Source organism: Rhincodon typus, chromosome 2 (genome assembly GCF_021869965.1).
Source record: "Rhincodon typus isolate 14 chromosome 2, sRhiTyp1.1, whole genome shotgun sequence".
Taxonomy (NCBI): Eukaryota; Metazoa; Chordata; class Chondrichthyes; order Orectolobiformes; family Rhincodontidae; genus Rhincodon; species Rhincodon typus.
In genome coordinates, this window is record NC_063333.1 from 77,993,230 (window position 1) to 78,013,313 (window position 20,084).

The 20,084-nt window shown below is 42.1% G+C and overlaps 1 protein-coding gene across 3 annotated transcripts in view; it reads left to right on the forward strand.

The window, feature by feature from the left end:
• The window catches only part of cdk6 (cyclin-dependent kinase 6), a 247,968-nt gene that overhangs the window by 199,831 nt on the left and 28,053 nt on the right, over window positions 1-20,084 (forward strand). For all 3 annotated transcript variants that reach the window (XM_048614192.1, XM_048614186.1, XM_048614182.1), the window contains exon 5: window positions 4,483-4,592. In XM_048614192.1, the coding sequence (XP_048470149.1) occupies window positions 4,483-4,592 (110 nt within the window). The remainder of the gene's footprint in view (window positions 1-4,482; window positions 4,593-20,084) is intronic.

Sequence of the window (20,084 nt, forward strand, 5' to 3'; positions counted from 1 at the left end):
ACAATAATTGCTGGCTATCCAGTGACACTGCACATCTACTCTCTCTCAAACAATCACCCTACTGTCTCTCACACAACACACAAATACATTTCATACATGCACACAACATGCATATACATGTGCACACTCATCCCAACACAAATAAAACCACATATGCACACACCACACATCCACAAATACTACACGTAACACACGTGCACCATGCATGACATGCACACACCATGCATCCATATCATGTGCATGCACTCACATGATGCAGAAACATCAATGCACAGAAACACATTCCCAAACACACATTCAGATGTGCACACAGCACATGCGTTCACGCGCACACACCATGCATCCATGTGCATGCAAACAGCACAGACAAACACACTATATCTGCACACATTCACAAACACATACAACATATGTACACATCACTTTTGCTGAAACACTCACACACATACACTCTCTCTCTCTTCTCTAAGATCACTTCATAATCTTCACACTTTTTCCTACATCACCATTCAATGATGGGTGATGTAGCGGTACTCAAGTGTGTTTGACTTAATTGTTACTCAAATATTTCAAGCACTTCTGGTATAAACTGTAGAGCATTGGCAGCACCTCTGACAACTTACAAATTGCAAACTAACTTATCAAAACATAATTAATTTTAGCATTTGTGGAGATGGCTGTGGGTTTAACATTTACTCGCTTTCCTTTCTACTTCATAGAAATTAACAGGTACTCATTCCCATGGGTCTCTTATGTTAGCCATGGAATTAAAAGAACTTTTGGTAGATGATTTCTTATTAAAACACACTTCACAACTTTTCACTCATTCTTCAATATGTCTGTCTATGTTAGAATACAAAAACAGCTTTTTGCTACAGTTTTCATATGGGCATGTCAGTGTGATTTTGATGAAGTTTCTCTAAAAACCTTTCTTTATAACTTCGTAGAATAATGACTCTGAAACCCCAAATTAAACAGCCTTGACAGTTCTTTTCCGAATGTGAAATACTCCAGCAATTTCTCATTATCATATTCTTTAGGCCAGCCATGATTGAGTACCATTGAGCACCACATTCTTGTAGGTTTCTTCAATAATTTACCTGGCCAGTACTGGCATAGTCTTGCAAAATATTGGTTGTATGTTGTCCTTTATTTTGACTTCAGTCACATGATGTCTAATTTTATCATTTGGTCTTCCTTAATTAAAACAAATCCCTATGCTTCTTTTAAGACTCTTGCAATGTGAGACATATACCTGTTGACTCCTATTATAAATAACTTGGCCCAGTTTAACCCTATCTTCATAAATCAATTCCTTCCTATCGAGGGACTACTACTGATGGCAAATAATAGAATGTATTCTACCCTATCACTAACTTGACCAGCACTGGAATAGAGGACGTGGTGGAGGCGGGTACAGTTACAACATTTAAAACACATTTGGACAGGTTCATAGATAGGAAAGCTTTAGAAAGATAAGGGCCAAACACAGGCAAATGGGACTTGTTCAGTTTAGGAAACCTGGTCGGCATGGACAATTTGGGCCGATGGGCCTGTTTCTGTGCTGTATGACTCTATCTCTTCAATACTGTTGTTGGAACAGTTTGTGCAAAGGGGAATGTGACCTATGAATTTCTTGTACTCTCCTTCTAGAACAGACACTGGTCGAGCTGTATCAGTGATGAAAGCGAGTTCTGAATCTCTGACTTTCATTTCTACTGTGAGTTCTTGAATTATATTCTCAGCTTTAGTACTCTTACCTTCCATTTGTTGTTTTACTTACTTTTATAACTGAGTGCAACTCTTGATTTTGTTCAGTAACAACTGTAACAGGTCTTTCATAAAATGACAGGTATAACACTTTGAATGGAAATAGGAGAATTTAGATAGGTAATGGCTACTGTGGCAATGGTAATGTCTAAATTTCTGTCTCTGAGACTGTGAACGTGGCCTCTGTAGATCTCACTGAAATCCAGTGAACCTCCTCTGCTGCCCTAGTTTCCTATTATAACTTTTCCTATCTCTTTCTGCTATTTACATGGATGTGGCTCCATTGCAGACCACTTCAGTATCAGTTTATTGACTGTATCCAAATGTCTGACTTGGATTTCATTGTTCTTTAGCCTTCCTACAAAAGGTCTCTAAGATTTACTTGTATTCTCTACATTCACAATGGTGAGATACTTGCTTTAACTCAAGAATGTAATCTGCAACAGTTTCATAGAAACACAGAATATAGGAGCAGGATTAGGCCATTCAGCCCTTCGAACCTGCTCTGCCATTCAATCTGTTCATGACTGAATATGCAACTCAGAGCCTTGTTCCTGATTTCTCCTCATACCATTTGATTCCTTTAGCCTTAAGAATTACATCTGACTCTATTGAAAACATTCAATATTTTATTCTCAACCGCTTTGTGTGACAGTGAATTCCACAGGCTCACCACTCAGTGAAGAAATTTCTCCTCCTCTCAGTGTTAAATGGCTGACTCTGTACCTTTGGACTGTGAACCCTAGTTCTAGACTCCCTGGTCATCGCAAACATCCTTCCTGTATTTACCCTGTCTAGTCCTTTGAGAATTTTGTGATTTTCATTCCTCTAAATTCCAGTGAACATAATCCTAACTGAAACAAAAACAAATTGCTGGAAAAGTCCTAACCAATGCAGCCTCTCTTTTTACGTTATTCCTGCCATCCCAGGAATCAGTCTGATAAAACTTTGTAGCATCCGTCTATAGGCAGAACAACTTCCCTCAGATAAGAAAACTGCAGCTGCACACAATACTCCAAGTGTGGTCTCAGCTTGGCTGTGTATAATTACAGCAAGACATCACAGCCCCTGTACTTGAATCCTCTCATGGTGAAGGTCAGCATACCATTTGCCTTCTTTACTACGTGCTGCACCTGAGACTGGTGTCTAAGAACACACAGACCTGTCATTCCACCACCTCATTTCCCAATCCATCACTATTCAGATAATAACTTGCCTTCTTACATTTGCTACCAAAGTGGACAGCTTCACATTTACCCACATATTTCATCTGTTAGGCGTTTACCCATTCAACTGAATTTGCCCAAATCTTACAGAAGCATCTCCACATCCTCCTCACAGCTCACCCTCCTACCCAGCATTTTGTCATCTGCAAACTTGGAGATTTTACATTTAATTCCCTCACCCAAATTATTAATATATGTTGTGAATAGCTGAGGTCCAAACACCAATTCTTGTGCCCCAAAAGGCACTGGCTGCCACTTTGAAAAAGACCCAATTATTTCTACTCTTTGTTTCCTGTCTGCCAAAAAAGGTCTGTATCTAGTCAGTACATTACCCCAATCTCACTAAGCAACTATTGACTTTGTAATTCTCAGTGCAGTTTCATTCTTAATTGTGCTATAATAAGAGCCCAGAATTTAATTAACTTCAGGATCATTCATAAGACTGGTCTTTTGTGGGAAACAGTGGTTACACGCCAACGTAAAAGCATTTGAGTCTCTCATGGTAAGAAAAATACTTGCCTTATCCTCGTCTTCTATTTTACAGGCTTTCACCAAAATGTGAATCTCTCATCTTAATGAGACCAGTGTTCTTCACTAGAGTTCAATTTCCCAAAAATTAGTTCTGATTATTTTCATCCATGCTGATTCAATGAGTTGTTCATGAACATGACACATGCATTTGGCCAATTTTTTGAACTACACATACTTCATTGTAGTCAACGTTTGGAGTTCCAGAAAGCGTGCTGCAATGGTTTTCAGTCCTTAATTTCTCAAAAGGAAATTTAAAAAGAAATTCTATCCTCTCCTTGTCACCTTCTTTTTCTGTTGTGTATTGCATTGAGATAAGATTCTCACATGGTGACTCACTGAAAGCAGCCATCATTTAAACATTGCTCAACAAAAAAGGCAACAGAGAGGGCAGCTGTTTACAGTATACTACAAACTTTGTAAATCATGGCATTCTATAGGGATTAATACTACAAAAATGGTTGTTTACCTTTAGTTACAAGGAGGGGACTCCTAAGGTTTGAAGCATTGGGATGTTAAGATTGAAACATTAAGTACTTAAATACAATGCCACATAAACATGAATGTGGATACAAGGAACTGTCAGGTTTATTGTGGCCACTCTAACAATAAGAGAGTCCACTTTTGAATGGATGGTTACGTGAGTAGGGCCAGAATCTTTGTGACAGAAACATTTTTCTTTAAGTGACTATATTGCAGAGAACAACCATAGTTCTGTGATGTTTTTATTTGGAAATTGAAGTGCATTTATGGGGCAAAAAGCAGTTCTTTTAAAATTTGTAGGGTACTTTTTTCACTGTGTTATTACCATATGCCATTTAAATAGCTAGAGAAGCCATTCAGAGCTGACTTTTTGTACATGAAACTATTCTGTCAATAAGTGTCTCAAAAAACCTACAAATTAATATGTGCTATTTGAAATTCTATGAGGACTAAATCAGATGTCTTGACTTTGCAGGTTGTCACTTTGTGGTACCGGGCACCAGAAGTTCTGCTGCAGTCTAGTTATGCAACACCTGTTGACCTATGGAGTGTTGGCTGCATATTTGCAGAAATGTTCCGTCGAAGGTAAGGCTCATTATTGGTGCAAGAATATTACAATTATTTAATGAAGTCTGGAGGAGATAATCTCCTTCTAAAGCTTAGATGGGGGAAGTATTCCTCTAAGCTCTATGTATAGTAGTATTGTGTGACTATTTCAGAAGGTATTTTAAGCTAATCAGCTACTGAGTCAGTCCTGTTTGATGATGGGGCCTGTCGAACGTGCTGCTTGTCAGATCCATGCTCTGAATGGGTGACCTGCTATGTCCCACCAACTTTAGGTTCATGCTAGATTGTGTGGCCCTAAGGCTGGCCCAGCTGTGAAATGTTAGATCTGGCTGGGGAACAGTCCTAGAGTGGAAAAACTGAGGATGCAGCAGTCTTCACTATTCTTGTAAGGGTCAGAAGCAAACACTTACTCCTATTTGCTTCATATGATTATGTGCTTAACATTGAAAGTAATTTTCTCTTCAGAGCAGATTTTTGAATGCTTAGTGTGCCCTCAGAACTACTCTTGTTTTGTAGTATTGTAGTTTAGTATTTGTAGTATTGTACTTTAGTATTGTAGGGTCGAATATTCTTAATTTAAGCCTGATCTGCATGAATTAATCCGAGACCCATCTGTTTTGGGTCAGCTAATGGAAGGCCAGTGTTAAAGTGGTAGTGGAGCAAAATGGAACTGTAAAGTCAACCAACATGATTTAAGTCTGCTTTAGTCCTAATTCATTAAAACAGATGGAATTGAATTCCCCATATACTCTCTTCACTATTTCTCGTGAAACCAGAAATATGTTTGGAATGAGCTTCTCATTCTGCTTGTACTAGCAAACTTTCATCTACACAATGAACCTATGTCATCGACGTAAGAGATTGTGCACTATTGCGTATGTAATACCAAATAACTGAGTATGGAAGTTTGACTTCTGTTTGAGGTGCTTAGAATGTTAAAAGGATTTGGTTGAGTACAACTGGAGAAACTATATTCTAGTGAAAGATCCATGAACAAGCAGGTGTAATAATAGAATTGGAGGCTGGTTTGTAAAAATCTTCAAAAAACAGGAAGCACCTTTTTTTTAATGTGCAATGATAATGGAAATCTGGAACTCACTCTAATGAAAGAATTGGTTATTGGGTCCTAAAGCACTTTCAAGATTGAGATGGGTAGATTTTTTTGGGTAAAGATATCAAGGGATATTGAATTGAGGTATAGATCAGCCATCGTCTACTCAGATGTTTGGGCAGACTTGAGGGGTAAAATGGCTTCCTGTTATATTCCTAACTCGCTAGGGAATGTAAATGTTCTTTTTGGTTTGCTGTGTGACACAGACTTCTGATTTGTTCATGTCACCTTTATAGTTTGATGCTTTGGTTTTGTTTACCACTGTCCAAAATAATAATTACATGAGGAGTGGTGAAGGTAATAGCAATAAAGAGAAAGTACAAAGGCCTAGAAATTGGTCAAGACAGTGCCCACTCTGACAACTAAGATCCCAATATAGCAGACAAAAAGTGCACACCATTTCTGTCCATATACCAGTGTCTGCCAATGTAGATAAGGACAAAATATTCTTTACTCGATGCCTGAAACACGCATTAGATCCTTTGCATTTGCAAATAATGGCCATACCCGGAGGTGTTTAGATATGGTGAATCTAGCACTGGAGACCCTTGGGCCTCATTATTCATCCACAGGGAACATTCTCATCACCCTACTCCATGCACCCAAAATGACAAGGTGATGGAATCTCTGATTCAATCTCTTTTCTAATTTATCCAACTTTAAGGTTAATCATCAGCTCTCTGCATGTGACTTCATTGAGTTTTCTAAGAATCCTGCTGCAGTTCTTGAGGATATCTTCACTTTGTGCCACACCTACACTCTGTGAAGCAGCAGAATGCAGTGACCAGCTCTTTATCACAGGCCAGTTGCTGAGACATATCACATGTATTGTTATCTGCTGTTTTACAGTAAAGAATTGTCGTGCATGTCTACGTGATGGAAACCTGAAAGAAGAATTTTTTTTTTGCAGCACCCTTAGAGTCTTTGTCATCTGTTGAGGATGACAATTCTAAAGCATTTGGGAAGCTTGTAAAACTTTGGTGATAACTTCTATTTTTGCTTTTCAACATAAATATGCAGAAATAATTATAATTATACTGATCCTGATGAACAATCACACTTATAAAACTGAAAAGCATACAACACTTTGAGGTTCCTGAAATAATTTACAAATTAAATGTGCAGAATTTTGAATTTGCAGTGAATTAAACATGTCGTTTGCAGTGGCAACCAAACTGCTGAGACACATTGACTGATTCAGCTTCATGCAGATATTGGTGCTGAAATTTTCAGCTTGAGAGCAAACCTGATTCTCCTCCCTCTTGACCCCAGAATTCATTTCTCATAAACAGAAAATCTGAAGGCTGATAATCACAAATATCAGCTGGAAAATGTAGAGATTTCAAAAGTAAGCACAACCACACAGTCTTCAACTATAGTTGCCCAAGCAAATTAAGCTGGGGGTGCCCCAGGCTGGACATTTCTGCACCTATTCAGATTAAACTTTGGACATGTTGGGGGCAGGTCATTATAGTGGAAACTAAAACTGGGTGAGATGTAATATGTGCTGCTGATTCACAGCTCAACATCATGCAAATTCCAAGTCCGCCCCATTTAGGTTTAAGGAATTATCCCTTGTTAAAAATAAGAAATGAATAAAGTGTTTGAGGCATTGTGGGGAGAAACTATACTTTCAAAGTATTGGATAACATCAAGATGAACAATTTAAAGACAGACATCATTGAAGCCACTTGAAGGGCAACAGTGTAGAAATGAAAGTGTGGAGAACTGATGAATTGCAGTACTCCAATGACTTGTGCACAAAATCTAGACTGATAGCCCCACGACAGTACAAAGGGAGTATTACACTGTCAGAGCTACCGTATTTTCCCCCCTGTTTTCCATCTCGGGTGAGCATGAAAATTTCTAAGACACTATTTCTTAATGCTACTCAGGCTCACTGCCATTCAGACTTTCACTTTTCTCTTGTGCACGCAATTCTTCACCAAGCCTGGAATCGTAAGCTTCATTCAAACCTACAAATAGAAGGACAAGTAATATTAAGACATGATTGTTTAACCATTATGAATCAAACAGTGAACAAGGGTAATGTTGGTTTTATTGGTCATGCAGTTCTCCAGACTCCCTTTTCAATCAGGATTACTGTGACCCGAGGTACAAAAAGAAGAATCTTTCTTAACAGAGTGGTAATTGGAATAGATTACTAGCATGGGTGTGAAACAAGAAACCAAATTATGTTTGAAAAAAGCACTGGGATGTAATAAACAAGTGAAATTCAGTGTTATTAGAAATGCAGCAAAAGAATATTGTGGACTGGAAGACAAGATAGACCAATGGCTTTCTGCCTGAAGCTCTTACATAAAAGTGCTGACTTGACATTCTACACTTTGAACATCATTCATTTAAATTGTATCCTGCTCTTATAGTTACCCAATTCTTATAGTACACATTTTTTATTATTAGTGAGTGTTGTATTGAAACATCCCATTGTAATCCTGAAACATATCCAATTTCTGCTCAATACAGTCTTCTATTCCTTCAGCAGTAAGTGAACTGGTAATATTACTAAAAGCAATGCCAGTAATGCTGTTTATTTCTAGGCTTACGAAGAGAATTTCATTTTTTGAGAAGAGGGAGAATAATACTTTAACACTATTGTAATGATTAAGTATAATCACTAAATCAGCCAGGATCCTGCAATTATTCTCAATCTTCTAGCTCTCCATCACAGTTAAGTAACACGATAAGAAATTAACTTTGAAATCATTGAATCCCTACAGTGTGGAAGCAGGCCACTCGTCCCATATCGTCCATACAGATCCTCCTAAGAACAGCCCACCCAGACCCACCCAATCCCTGTAATTCTACATTTTCCATGGCTAATCCACCTAGCCTCCACATCCTGGACACAATGGACAATTTAGCACAGCTAAATCTTTGGACTGCGAGAGGAAAGCCTCAGGGAGAATGTGCAAACTCGACATGGATACTTGCCTGAGACTGGAATCGAACCTGGGTCCCTGGCACTGTGAGGCAGCAGTGCTAACCACTGAGCCACCGTACCGCTCAGAAACTTAATACTTAATGATTACAGTTATGTTCAGTATTATTCTCCCTCTTCTGAAAATCAAGAAACCAGGAATAGTTCTCTCCACGACAGCTTCCCCAGGTGGTAACAGATATAATTCCTTTGGCTGAGGTAGTTCCTCTGCTGTGTGTTACTGAACAGAAGGTAGTTAAGACCGTTATCTTCGTTACCTGTGGTTAAACTCTAATATTAGAATGTTAAGATTTTGAATGATTTATAGTCCTGTGGCTTTCCTTTATATTATCTCTACATATCCTTCTGTTGTCTCAACCATGAAGTCATCCTGAAAAAGCCACAAGAACAATTCCTTAGCATGCACCTCTTAACTCTTGTACTTTACTTCAAGAGTTTCTTGCAAATAATAAGTTGCTGGGTTTTCATTTTAAGAGAAAAGGCAAGTGCCAATTATATTTCAGCATAAAAATCCAAAGGCTGGGGTCCTGGCCTGTGTGCCGGTTTTGCAGTGCTGTTCCTTAGACTGGCAATGTTCATCTTAGCAAGGGGAGACTGGGACAACAATCCTGCCTGCTCCATGAATCAGGCAAATTGTGGAGTTGGAAGTCCTTGTTAAAGGGGTTGTTGAAATTCCAATGTGTCTCCTGAGACTCCCGAAAGGTTCTTATTGCACATGCAGAATGTTGTGCACTTTTGTGCCCTGCCAGTAAAAAGCATGATGACACCCAAAATAAGCACAATAAATATGAATGAATGGGACAGAATGCCATCACTGCAGTACTGACAGGAATAGCGCGTGTGTACTTGCAGTATTCACAAGGATACATGTCTGGGACTAAGCTGAAGGCAGATGGGTAGAAAGTGGAGAGCCCCATACAAGGATTAATGGTGCAAAGGGAGGCATGATCTTTGTTAAATGGATGCACCTTGTGCTGCACAGACGGTGGACAGAGTGCAGTGAGGATACAGCCAGTGCAGGAAATCATCAGCTTCCAGGAATCACAGAGTTAGGAAGATCCAGGGGAACAGTGCGATCAAGGAAAATGGGACAGCCAGCTGAACACTAGCAGTGGCAGCATAACTGTCCAACTTTAGCACCAATGGCAATAGCCACAATACTACCCCCACCCCTGCTTCCCACACCCTTTCCCAGGGAGGCTGTGAAACCCCAAGCAACAGGGAGTCAAAGGAAGAGACAGAAAGGTAGGACGGTAAAGAAAATCAAAGCCTCAACCACCGATGACAAACCTGCTTTGAGATGATCAAGCCCAGTGTCACAGGAAACTGTAATTTTCCAGGTAGGTGACATCTGTGCCCTTAACACCAAAGGGCTCACAATGTGGAGCATTGCGTACCATGCCCTGCTGGTTACAAAATCAACAAGGATTGAAAACTCTTTGCTCTGGCTTCTTCCAAGGACCAGTTCTGGATCTCCTGATGATTAGCATTAACTCACAACAGTTACACAACACTGCATCGTGCAAGTCACTGATGCCCTCTTTGCCAGAGTTGGTCACCATGTTCATTTCATGACAGACCCAGTCCCGAGAGACAGAGGGAACTAGGTTTCATTGCCACTGCTGGATTTTCCCTGCTACAGGACATCTCTGATTGTACTCGTATAAGCATCAAGGTGCCCAGAGATGACCCTCTTTGGTTGATCAGCAAGAAGGGTTTGCTGCTCTAGAACCACAACAAGAGATTCCTGCAAGTGTCTCCTCCAAGCAGCTGCCATCACTTGTCATCTTTCTGGCTGCCTCAGGAATTCATTCCAACCCACAAAGTCTGTGGATTGGTCCTCAAGGAATATCTCTTGAAGAAATAGTAATTTATCTCTGTGAGAGCATTGAGACAGAAGCCCAGAGGCAATATATCCAATGCCATCACCTCTAAAACAACTATTGTTCAGGCCCATCAGGATGCCATAAATTTCATTTCAGGGATCATTTGACTTTAAAAATCACTTAGATAAGCACGTGAGTAGGAGAGGTTTGGAGGGATATAGGCCAGGAACAAGAGGTGGTACAAGGTTAGTTTGGGATTATGTTCAGCATGGACTGTTTCAACCGAACAGTGTATTTCCATACTGTTTGACTCTATGACTAGACTCTGACCTATGATGAGGAAAGGTCATGACAAGGAATTCAGTGTTTAGTGAGAGTTTAGTGCTAATATATCTGTTGAAGATGTGCATTGAGCCTTTTAAGTTCTTATCACCAAGGATGAAGGATGCATATATGCTCAGTGGCTTGGCCCACGTCATGGAGGAATACATTATCCCCTTAATTACCTCATGGCCCTTTTCCAGTGTCATTTGTACAATGCAAAGAAAAGAAAACAATAAACCTTAACAGCATGAAAACACACCACTGACCCATTTGCCAGATTGCATGGCACTGTGTCCTCTGCACTTACCCAGTGGTATACCACTGGCATTTCGTCTCCAACAGCTTGATTATATCATCTGTTGATATCTCTGGATGTTTTGCTTTCTAGTGATATATTTTTAGAAGAACCCTGTTTTAAACAATGCAGAGTATCATTTTGTTCTGAAAGGTGAATATTATTTGAAAATTGTTGACATTACCAGTGTTTCACTTGGCCGAACATCCTCTTTTACAATGTGAATCAGATAGAATTTCCATTATTAATTCTCCCTTGCATCTCAAGCACCTTCTGTCCTTTCATGTGTTCTATATAGCCTGGACAGGATTCAGTAGACTTTGAGAGTAAATGTATGGATATGGCCATATGTAAGATCCAAGGAAATAGGACGTTCCTGGCCTATTATTAGATTTATCTGTTGCAATTTTCTGTTAGGGTCCATCATCATTTTGAATGGAAAATGATATATTTCAAGCAACAGAGTACATGGCTTACACTTGTTGGCAATATATTTGAAGCCGTGCTGCCCAGTCTTTGGTCACATCCACCAGTGGCATCACAAGACAGGATTTTGTGGTCACGATTGCTGAGGCCGCAGTAGCTGCTGTGGACTGATGGCTGCGAGGCTGTTTTAAATGCTGAACCCTTTTTTCTGTTGGTGGGCATGGACTGTTCTTCCAGGCCTATTTGCAGCTGGAAAGAAAAGCATCACACACACGCATATGCCTTAAAATGGGGTTAGAGCAGAAAAATGTTGGGATACACTACTTAAATAATCTTTTGTATTATGAAACATTCTATGAGAATCCTTGCACAACACATTTGACATTGAATAGATCATAATAATATTCCGATCTGTAACTTAACATGACCTATTTACTGTCCAGGCTAACTAGACAGCCCCAGCTTGAGTCTTTGATCTGTTCCTGTCCTTTATTATCAGTTTCTGCTGGCATTTAAACAAACATATCCTCCTTCTACGGACAAAATATTAGGGGAAATACAAGCTCTTTGGTCACTTCTTATAATTGTGGTTTGGCAGCACTGGAAGTCCAAAACCATCATTGGAAGATTGTTCCTGCTCCTGCTCCTCTGATGCTGCTTGGCCTGCTGTGTTCATCGAGCTCTGCACCTTGTTGTCTCATTGGGAGATTGTTGTTTCTGTTGCCTACAAAATTGCCTCAAAACTTTCAGAATGCAGGAAGAAAGGTGCAAATGCAAGGAGCTCAGTGACTTCTCCATGTCTAGACAGAGTCTCCACGGTACTTCAGGATTTATGAACAGAACCAGCTCTGTTTCGTGTGCCAGAAAGCAAAAATCTAACTACTGGACTTGAACCTTCAACTTTTCTGCTGTCTATAGAACAAAGTCACACCCAATGCTGTATAAGGGGAAAGTTGAGAAGAAGTCTACCCTGTGAAGACTTCTAAACTTCTAGTTTACAAGGCACCTTAATGTATATGCCAATATGTCAATCAAATTTGAATCCACCGTATCCTTACTTGCTTGATGTTCAGTATATTCATTGCCAGTTAGTTCAGTCTAGTTAGTAAAGTGAGATGAATTGTTAATGCAGCTACATTGTTGATGACTTGATTCATTTAAGTTGACAAACGTAGAAATAACACCAAGTCTGGAATTTCCTGCCATCGAGTAATTACATGAAGCTAGAAACGTAGCAGCTGGTGTCATTACAGATATGCTTTAGTTTAGTAATTCATTTTCCATGACTTATCAATGTTTAAAGATGAGCCATTTTCTGCAGATACCCCAATCATTCAGACTGAATGTATAATTGCATTGCATGTTCTAGTGTGACGGTGACTAAAGTACACTTTGATTTGATTCACTCCGTGCAATGTCAAGAAATTATTGAGTGCACTGGACGTAACAAAGACTGCAGGTCTCAATGATGTCCTTGTTGTAGTGCAGAATGTCTATACTCCAACACTAGCTATGCCTCAAGCCAAGCTGTTCAAGCACAGCTGCAATACCAGCATCTACCCAGCAATGTGGAAAATTTTCAGTATGTTTCTACTGATTGTAATGAGGTCAGCCAAGAAGATTTCATAGAACATCAGTTCCCTGATTGGGGCTGTTATTCTGGCCTAAAAGGGGAACCCTGGTTGACAAATCGAAACAGGAGTGCGAGCCATCCTGACACTCTGACAGCTGCCTTGGAGGAAGCTGGATTAATATCAAGGACTCTCCACGTGTAAATAAATGGTAACTTGGTGACAGGATACCGGCCTCTGTGGAGTTATTTCAGTGGCAACAAGAGAAAAGCATGCTCCTGAAGAAATTCACCAGCAACAATCATCTTTGAGTTAGGGTAAGCATTTCTGGCATCATACCATTGTTTGGGAGCTTTGATTTGTTTGATTCTGCTGTCAAATACTGAACCCCAGTATGTGGAAAGAATGCATTACTCTTTCCAGGCAAATGACATTGGGGCAGATGAAAAGTAACGAATAATCCTCCTAACGGCTTGTGGAGCTGTCCTCTCAAATTGAATGCTAAATTCTACTTTGTTATGTTCACTGTTTCCGGGGGATCATTTATTCTGACATCATTTATTAAACCTTCCTCATTACACATCACCAGATCCAAAATAGCCTGATCCCTGGTTGGATCCACAGTTTATAGTTCTCGGAAAATGTACCGAATACACTGTATTGTTATCCAAATAGCGGTCCTGTAATGCTGCCATATCATCTTGCTTTGCAAGCCTTACATTTCGCCTGTACCAAACCATCCTTTCATCGAAGGATGTAAATGCATTGGAGGCAGTTCAGAGAAGGGTTACTGGACTAATAGTTGATACGGGCAGGTTGTCTGATGAGAAAAGATTTGGACAGGGTAGCCTAGTACTCACTGGAGTTTAGAATTATAAGATGTGACAAGGTTTCTTTTCTCAGAGGGTCAGGAGTCTTTGGAATTCTCTTCCTGAAAAAATGATGGAAGCAGAGTTCTTAAATATTTTTCAGGCAGAGCTAGGTGGATTCCTATTAAACAAGGATGTTGAAAGGTTATCAAGCATGGCTGGGCATGTAGATTTGAAGTTACAATCAGGTCAGTAGTAGGGGCGTGCTAAATATCTTTCTTCTGATCCTGATTTGTTTCTACATATGTGTGGTACTTAACAAGATATTTTCAACCCCTCACAAAACAGTGACTGCACTGAAACATCAACTAAGTTTATTTAAAAATAAGATTGTCCCCAACAATGGATGAGTCGGCATGTAATAAATCTGCAATCATTCAAAGCAACGTAAGCAGCCCAAAATAATTCCCCTATCTGTTAATTATAATGGTTGAAGTGTGCAGCACAATCTCAAGTACAGTTCTGAATAGTTATCCACCTTCACAGTTTTGTATGATGTTAGCACTATTTAAAATTCGCCTTTACTATTTAAAGCCAACCTGCTTTAGGAGCAGGTGCCCTAAGATTTGATGAAGTGTGACAGGTCAACGAGCTTACCTCAGGTTCTAAAATCTCAGAAAGTGGACAGGAGGAGAGAATGCTTTCTCCATTAATGGTCATGAGGCTGTCCCTTCCGCGACATTGGCAGCATAGGTGCCAAATATCCTTCAGTTCAGCGATGACATTGAGTAAATGTTGAATTTCTACCATGAATCTTTCAGTGAATAGCAAGTTGATTCTCAGCCCATAGATCTTTGGGCACATGGAGCAAGATTCCCACAAACATGAGGGATCCATAATGTAGAATTTACTTCCTTTTCCTACCTTCGCTGCCACTGCAATACCTCATCATTAAGAAGTTGTGACCCAAACAGACTGGCACTAATAAGGTAGTGGGAGATGGTAGCCATTGCCAGCAATGAGGTGAGGGTACAGAGCTGCAGTAAAGTACAAACGCTGTGTCATTGTCAAAGAGAATGGAGAGGTCCAGTTGAAACCTGGCACAAAGCATTATGCAAAGCTTAGAGCATATTCTTTGCAGCCTTCAGGTGATCCGTAACTCTGAGAGACTACTTTGTAGACCCAACCATGGTATGTACCTGATGACGGATAACTCACCTTTCATTGCAGCATGAGCAGACGCTATCCACTATCCAAGTGCTGTTGTGAGAAGTTCAGACAGAGGTCATGAAATCTCAGCTTGTTGCCAAGCTGACTTGGGCTGTTGGTGTATACACACATACATATGTGCAAGTACACCAAACTTGCTTGTGCTTACCTCCAAACACAGACCTCCTCCACCACCCCAGACACCAACCCTATCCAGGACCTCACTCTTAATTTGCCTGGTACCATTAATCATACGGTCACCTCGGCCCCTCCTACTGACGTTGTCAACTATGTAATTTCCGCCAATGCCGGCCACATCAATTCCTCCGCTGACACGGACCATGCCATTGCCGACGCCAACAATGCCATCACTGACACAAATTATGCCACTGTCGATACCGACAATGTCACTTCCAACGCTAACGATGTCACTTCCGCTTCCACCTACGTCACCATCCACATCCGCACACCCATTTCCGAGACAGTCTCCATCCCCACTCCTAGCTCCAGCTTGACACCTAACCCCAGCCCCATGCCCTGCCAGGTATTCACCATCCCCCCAGACCCTCCCCGTCATGGAAGACGAATGGTCAGTCCTCCTGTGCACCCACACATTAATGAATTTTGTTCATCTATGGATGTTGAACTCTTTTTTTTCCTCCGCCTCTGCACCTATTTCTTTGACTGGGAGTCTAACCCACCCTCTGCCGACCCCTTTTCCTGCCTCCAACAAACCTCATCCTCCTGGACATCACCCCACAGCCTCCTACTCTCCCTCGACCTCTTCATCGCCAACTGCCATGCAACATCAATCTCTCCACCACTCTCACTCATTCCAGACTCTCCCCATCGGAACACGCAGCCCTCCCCTGCCTCCGCTCCAACCCCAGCCTCACGATCAAACCCGTGGATAAGGACGGGGTATTACCACACAGATGGCCTAAAAGCCCTCTGCTTCTTCCTCTCCCACAGGCCCTTTCAGTTCCCCTCTACCAACACCCTCATCCACTTAACGGAACATGTCCTTACCCTCAATGACTTTTTCTTTAACTCCTCCCACTTCCTGCAAACTAAAGGGGTGGCTATGGGCACCTATATGGGTCCGAGTAAGCCTGCCTCTTCATAGGATACATGGAACAGTCCCTCTTCTGCTGTTACACTGGCACCATTCCTCACCTCTTCCTCCGCTGCATCGATGAATGTATCGGCGCTGCCTCGTGCTCCTGTGAGGAGCTCGAACAGTTCATCAACTTTACTAACGCCTTTCACCCCAACCCCAAATTCACCCGAATCATCTCCGATACCTCTCTCCCCTTCCTGGACCTCTCTGTCTCCATATCCGTAACTATCTCAGCACTGACCTCTATTTCAAACCCACCAACTCCCATAGCTACCTTGACTACAGCTCCTCTCACCCACATTCCTGCAAGAATGTGATCCCTTACTCCCAATTCCTCCACCTCCACCACATCTGTCCCCAGGATGGGGGCGTTCCACTCCCGAACATCCCAGATGTCCTCCTACTTCAAGGAAGACAACTTCCTCCTCCATTGATCAAAAATGCCCTCAACCGCATCTCTTGCATTTCCCGCACTTCTGCCCTCAAACCCCCTCTCACCAACAAAAACAGAGAATCCCCCTGGTCCTCACATACCACCCCACCAACCTCCACATCCAGTGCATCATCGTCCACCACCCGCCACCTATAATCCAACCCCACCACCAAAGAGATACTTCCCTCCCCACCCCTATCTGCCTTTCGTAGAGACCACTCACTCCGTAGTTCCCTCGTCTGCTCCACACCCGCCACCAACCCCACCACACCCGGCACCTTTCCCTGCACTGCAGGAGGTGCTATACATGCTCCTTCACCTCACCTCTCACCTCCATCAGAATTCCAAGACAAACTTTCCATATCCAACAGGGGTTCACCTGTGCATCTTCCAACCTGGTCTACTGTATCCGTTGCTCCCAATGTGGTCTCCTCTACATCAGTGAAATGAAACATAGACTCGGAGACAGCTTTGTAGAGCACCTGTGCTCTGTTCGCAACAAACGACAACATCTTCCGGTTGCTAACCATTTCAACTACCCCTCCCGCTCCCTTGATGTCATGCCTATCCTGGGCCGCCTCCAGTGCCACAATGACGCCACACGCAAGCTGGAGGAACAACACCTCATATTCTGCCTCGGGAGCCTGATGGCCTAAGCATAGAATTCACCAGTTTCAAAATCTCCGCACCACCACCCCCACCCCCAGCCTCAGCCCATGTCCAACCCTCCCTCTCATCCCTGACTCCTTGACCTAACACTACCTGTCCATCTTTTTTCCCACCTACCCACCCCACCCTTCCCACTGACCAATCCCCACTGCCCCTACCTGCATCCACCAGTCGCCATCCCATCTACCTTACCCCAGCCCTACCCCTCTTCCCTCTAATTATTTCCCAACTCCCTTTCCCCTCCCCAGTCCTGATGAAGGGTCTAGGCCTGAAACATCGATTCTCCTGCTCCTCTGATGCTGCCTGATCTGTTGTGTTCCTCCAGCTGCACACTGTGTTGAGTTTGTTAATATGTTTGCAATGGAGCTTCCACCATTCCACCATTGCACAAATTGAATGAAGGCTCGGTAATCTTACACACGTTTGCTGCTAGGCCAAAGAAAAGTAGCGTAACTTTCTGCAATTTCGAGTTTTATGGCCCATTAAATATGTAAAAACTATCAGAGTAAAAATGATTGGAAAAAGAATAAAGGTGGAGAAGTACATTGAGTAGTATGCATTGAGTAATGTTAAAAACGGGATTTGATATGTATTCACAAAAGGAAACATTTGCTGAGCTGTGGTTAGGAGCAAGGAAATATGACAAATTGGAAGCTCTTTCAAGAGCCTGTACTGATATGATGGACTAAATTGCATTCTTCTGTTCAGTACGATTCTGGTAAACATCGCAACAAAATTGCAGTAACAATTAAATCATAATTCATCACAGAAAATGAGATACAGGTCAGCTTTGTGGTTTAGCATGAGAAGAGTTTATGGGCAGTTTAGCGCACACTGCCAGCAGAGAGACACCCCAGCATAAGTATAATTTTGTAAAATAGTATGTTTGGGCCAACTTAACAAAAATGCTAGAGGCAAAGTCCATGGATTTATTTTGTCCCTATTTTGCTGCTGTCTAGTTTTACATCTTATTACTCAAAGGCATCTCAAAAAAAACTTGTATATAAAATAGGAAAAGTGATACAGTAACAGGTGCTCATATAAACTTGGGCTAAAATATAACGTTGGAGCAGAGTAAAGTGAGCTTTGCCCTACATCCTTATCCAAAGTAAGCTCACCCAAAGCTGAAATAGGTTGCCTGAAATTTTAAAAACATTAATTCTTCATTTTGATGAGTAGAGAAAATTTCGAAAGAAATGTGAATATGAACACATGGGTGGCTAAGGGGTTAAATTTTACAAGCTTCATCAGCTTTGCAAGTGTTTGTAAAACCTATCCTATACCTCTTTAAAAGAAATTAATAAACATGGTATTGTATTAAGCTTACATTTTTTTGGATCCTGGTATGCAAGCATGCAGCATCAATAAATTACTCGTGCTGTATTTTTGATCCTATTTAAAGGCAATAGAGGAAAACAAGATGCAAAGTTAGCATCAGCAGAATTCATAAGTCCACTAGCAAGAAACCTAGAAGTTGGCCAAGTGCCTATCCTTTAAAACAAGAAATGGCAAGTAATGAAAATGGTGAGTGGTGAAGGGGAAAATCGTACGGAAAGATAATCAAAGTTGGCATACGATGTCAAATAATTAATTTCAAATGTGCTGAATTTCAAACCAATTTAAACAGAAGGTTAAACTTAAAATGAAAAAACAGTGAAAAACTGTTGTTACGATCCCAGAGATAGTAGGAACTGCAGATGCTGGAGAATCCGAGACAGCAAGGTGCAGGGCTGGATGAACACAGCAGGCCAAGCAGCATCATAGGAGCAGAAAGGCTGACGTTTCGGGCCTAGACCCTTCATCAGAAAAGGGGGAGGGGAAGGGGTTTCTGAAATAAATAGGGTGAGAGTGGGAGGCGGATAGAAGATGAATAGAGAAGAGGATAGGTGGAGAGGAAACAAACAGGTCAAAGAGGCGGGGATGGAGCCAGTAAAGGTGAGTGTAGGTGGGGAGTTAGGGAGGGGATAGGTCAGTCCAGGGAGGACGGACAGGTCAAGGGGGCGGGATGAGGTCAGTCGGTAGGAGATGGGGGTGCGGCTTGAGGTGGGAGGAGGGGATAGGTGGGAGGAAGAACAGGTTAGGGAGGCGGGGACGAGCTGGACTGGTTTTGGGATGCGGTAGGGGGAGGGGAGATTTTGAAGCTTGTGAAATCCACATTGATACCATTGGGCTGCAGGGTTCCCAAGCGGAATATGAGTTGCTGTTCCTGCAACCTTCGGGTGGCATCGTTGTGGCACTGCAGGAGGCCCAGGATGGACATGTCGTCTGAGGAATGGGAGGGGGAGTTGAAATGGTTTGCAACTGGGAGGTGCAGTTGTTTATTGCGAACCGAGCGTAGGTGTTCTGCAAAGCGGTCCCCAAGCCTCCGCTTGGTTTCCCCGATGTAGAGGAAGCCACACCGGGTACAGCGGATGCAGTATACCACATTGGCAGATGTGCAGGTGAACATCTGCTTGATGTGGAAAGTCTTCTTGGGGCCTGGGATGGGGCTGAGGGAGGAGGTATCGGGGCAGGTGTAGCACTTCCTGCGGTTGCAGGGAAAAGTGCCAGGTGTGGTGGGGCTGGAGGGGAGTGTGGAGCGGACAAGGGAGTCACGGAGAGAGTGGTCCCTCCGGAAAGCAGATAAGGGTGGGGAGGGAAAGATGTCTTTGGTGGTGGGGTCGGATTGCAGATGGCGGAAGCGTCGGAGGATGATGCGTTGGATCCGGAGGTTGGTGGGGTGGTACGTGAGGACGAGGGGGATTCTTTTTTGGTT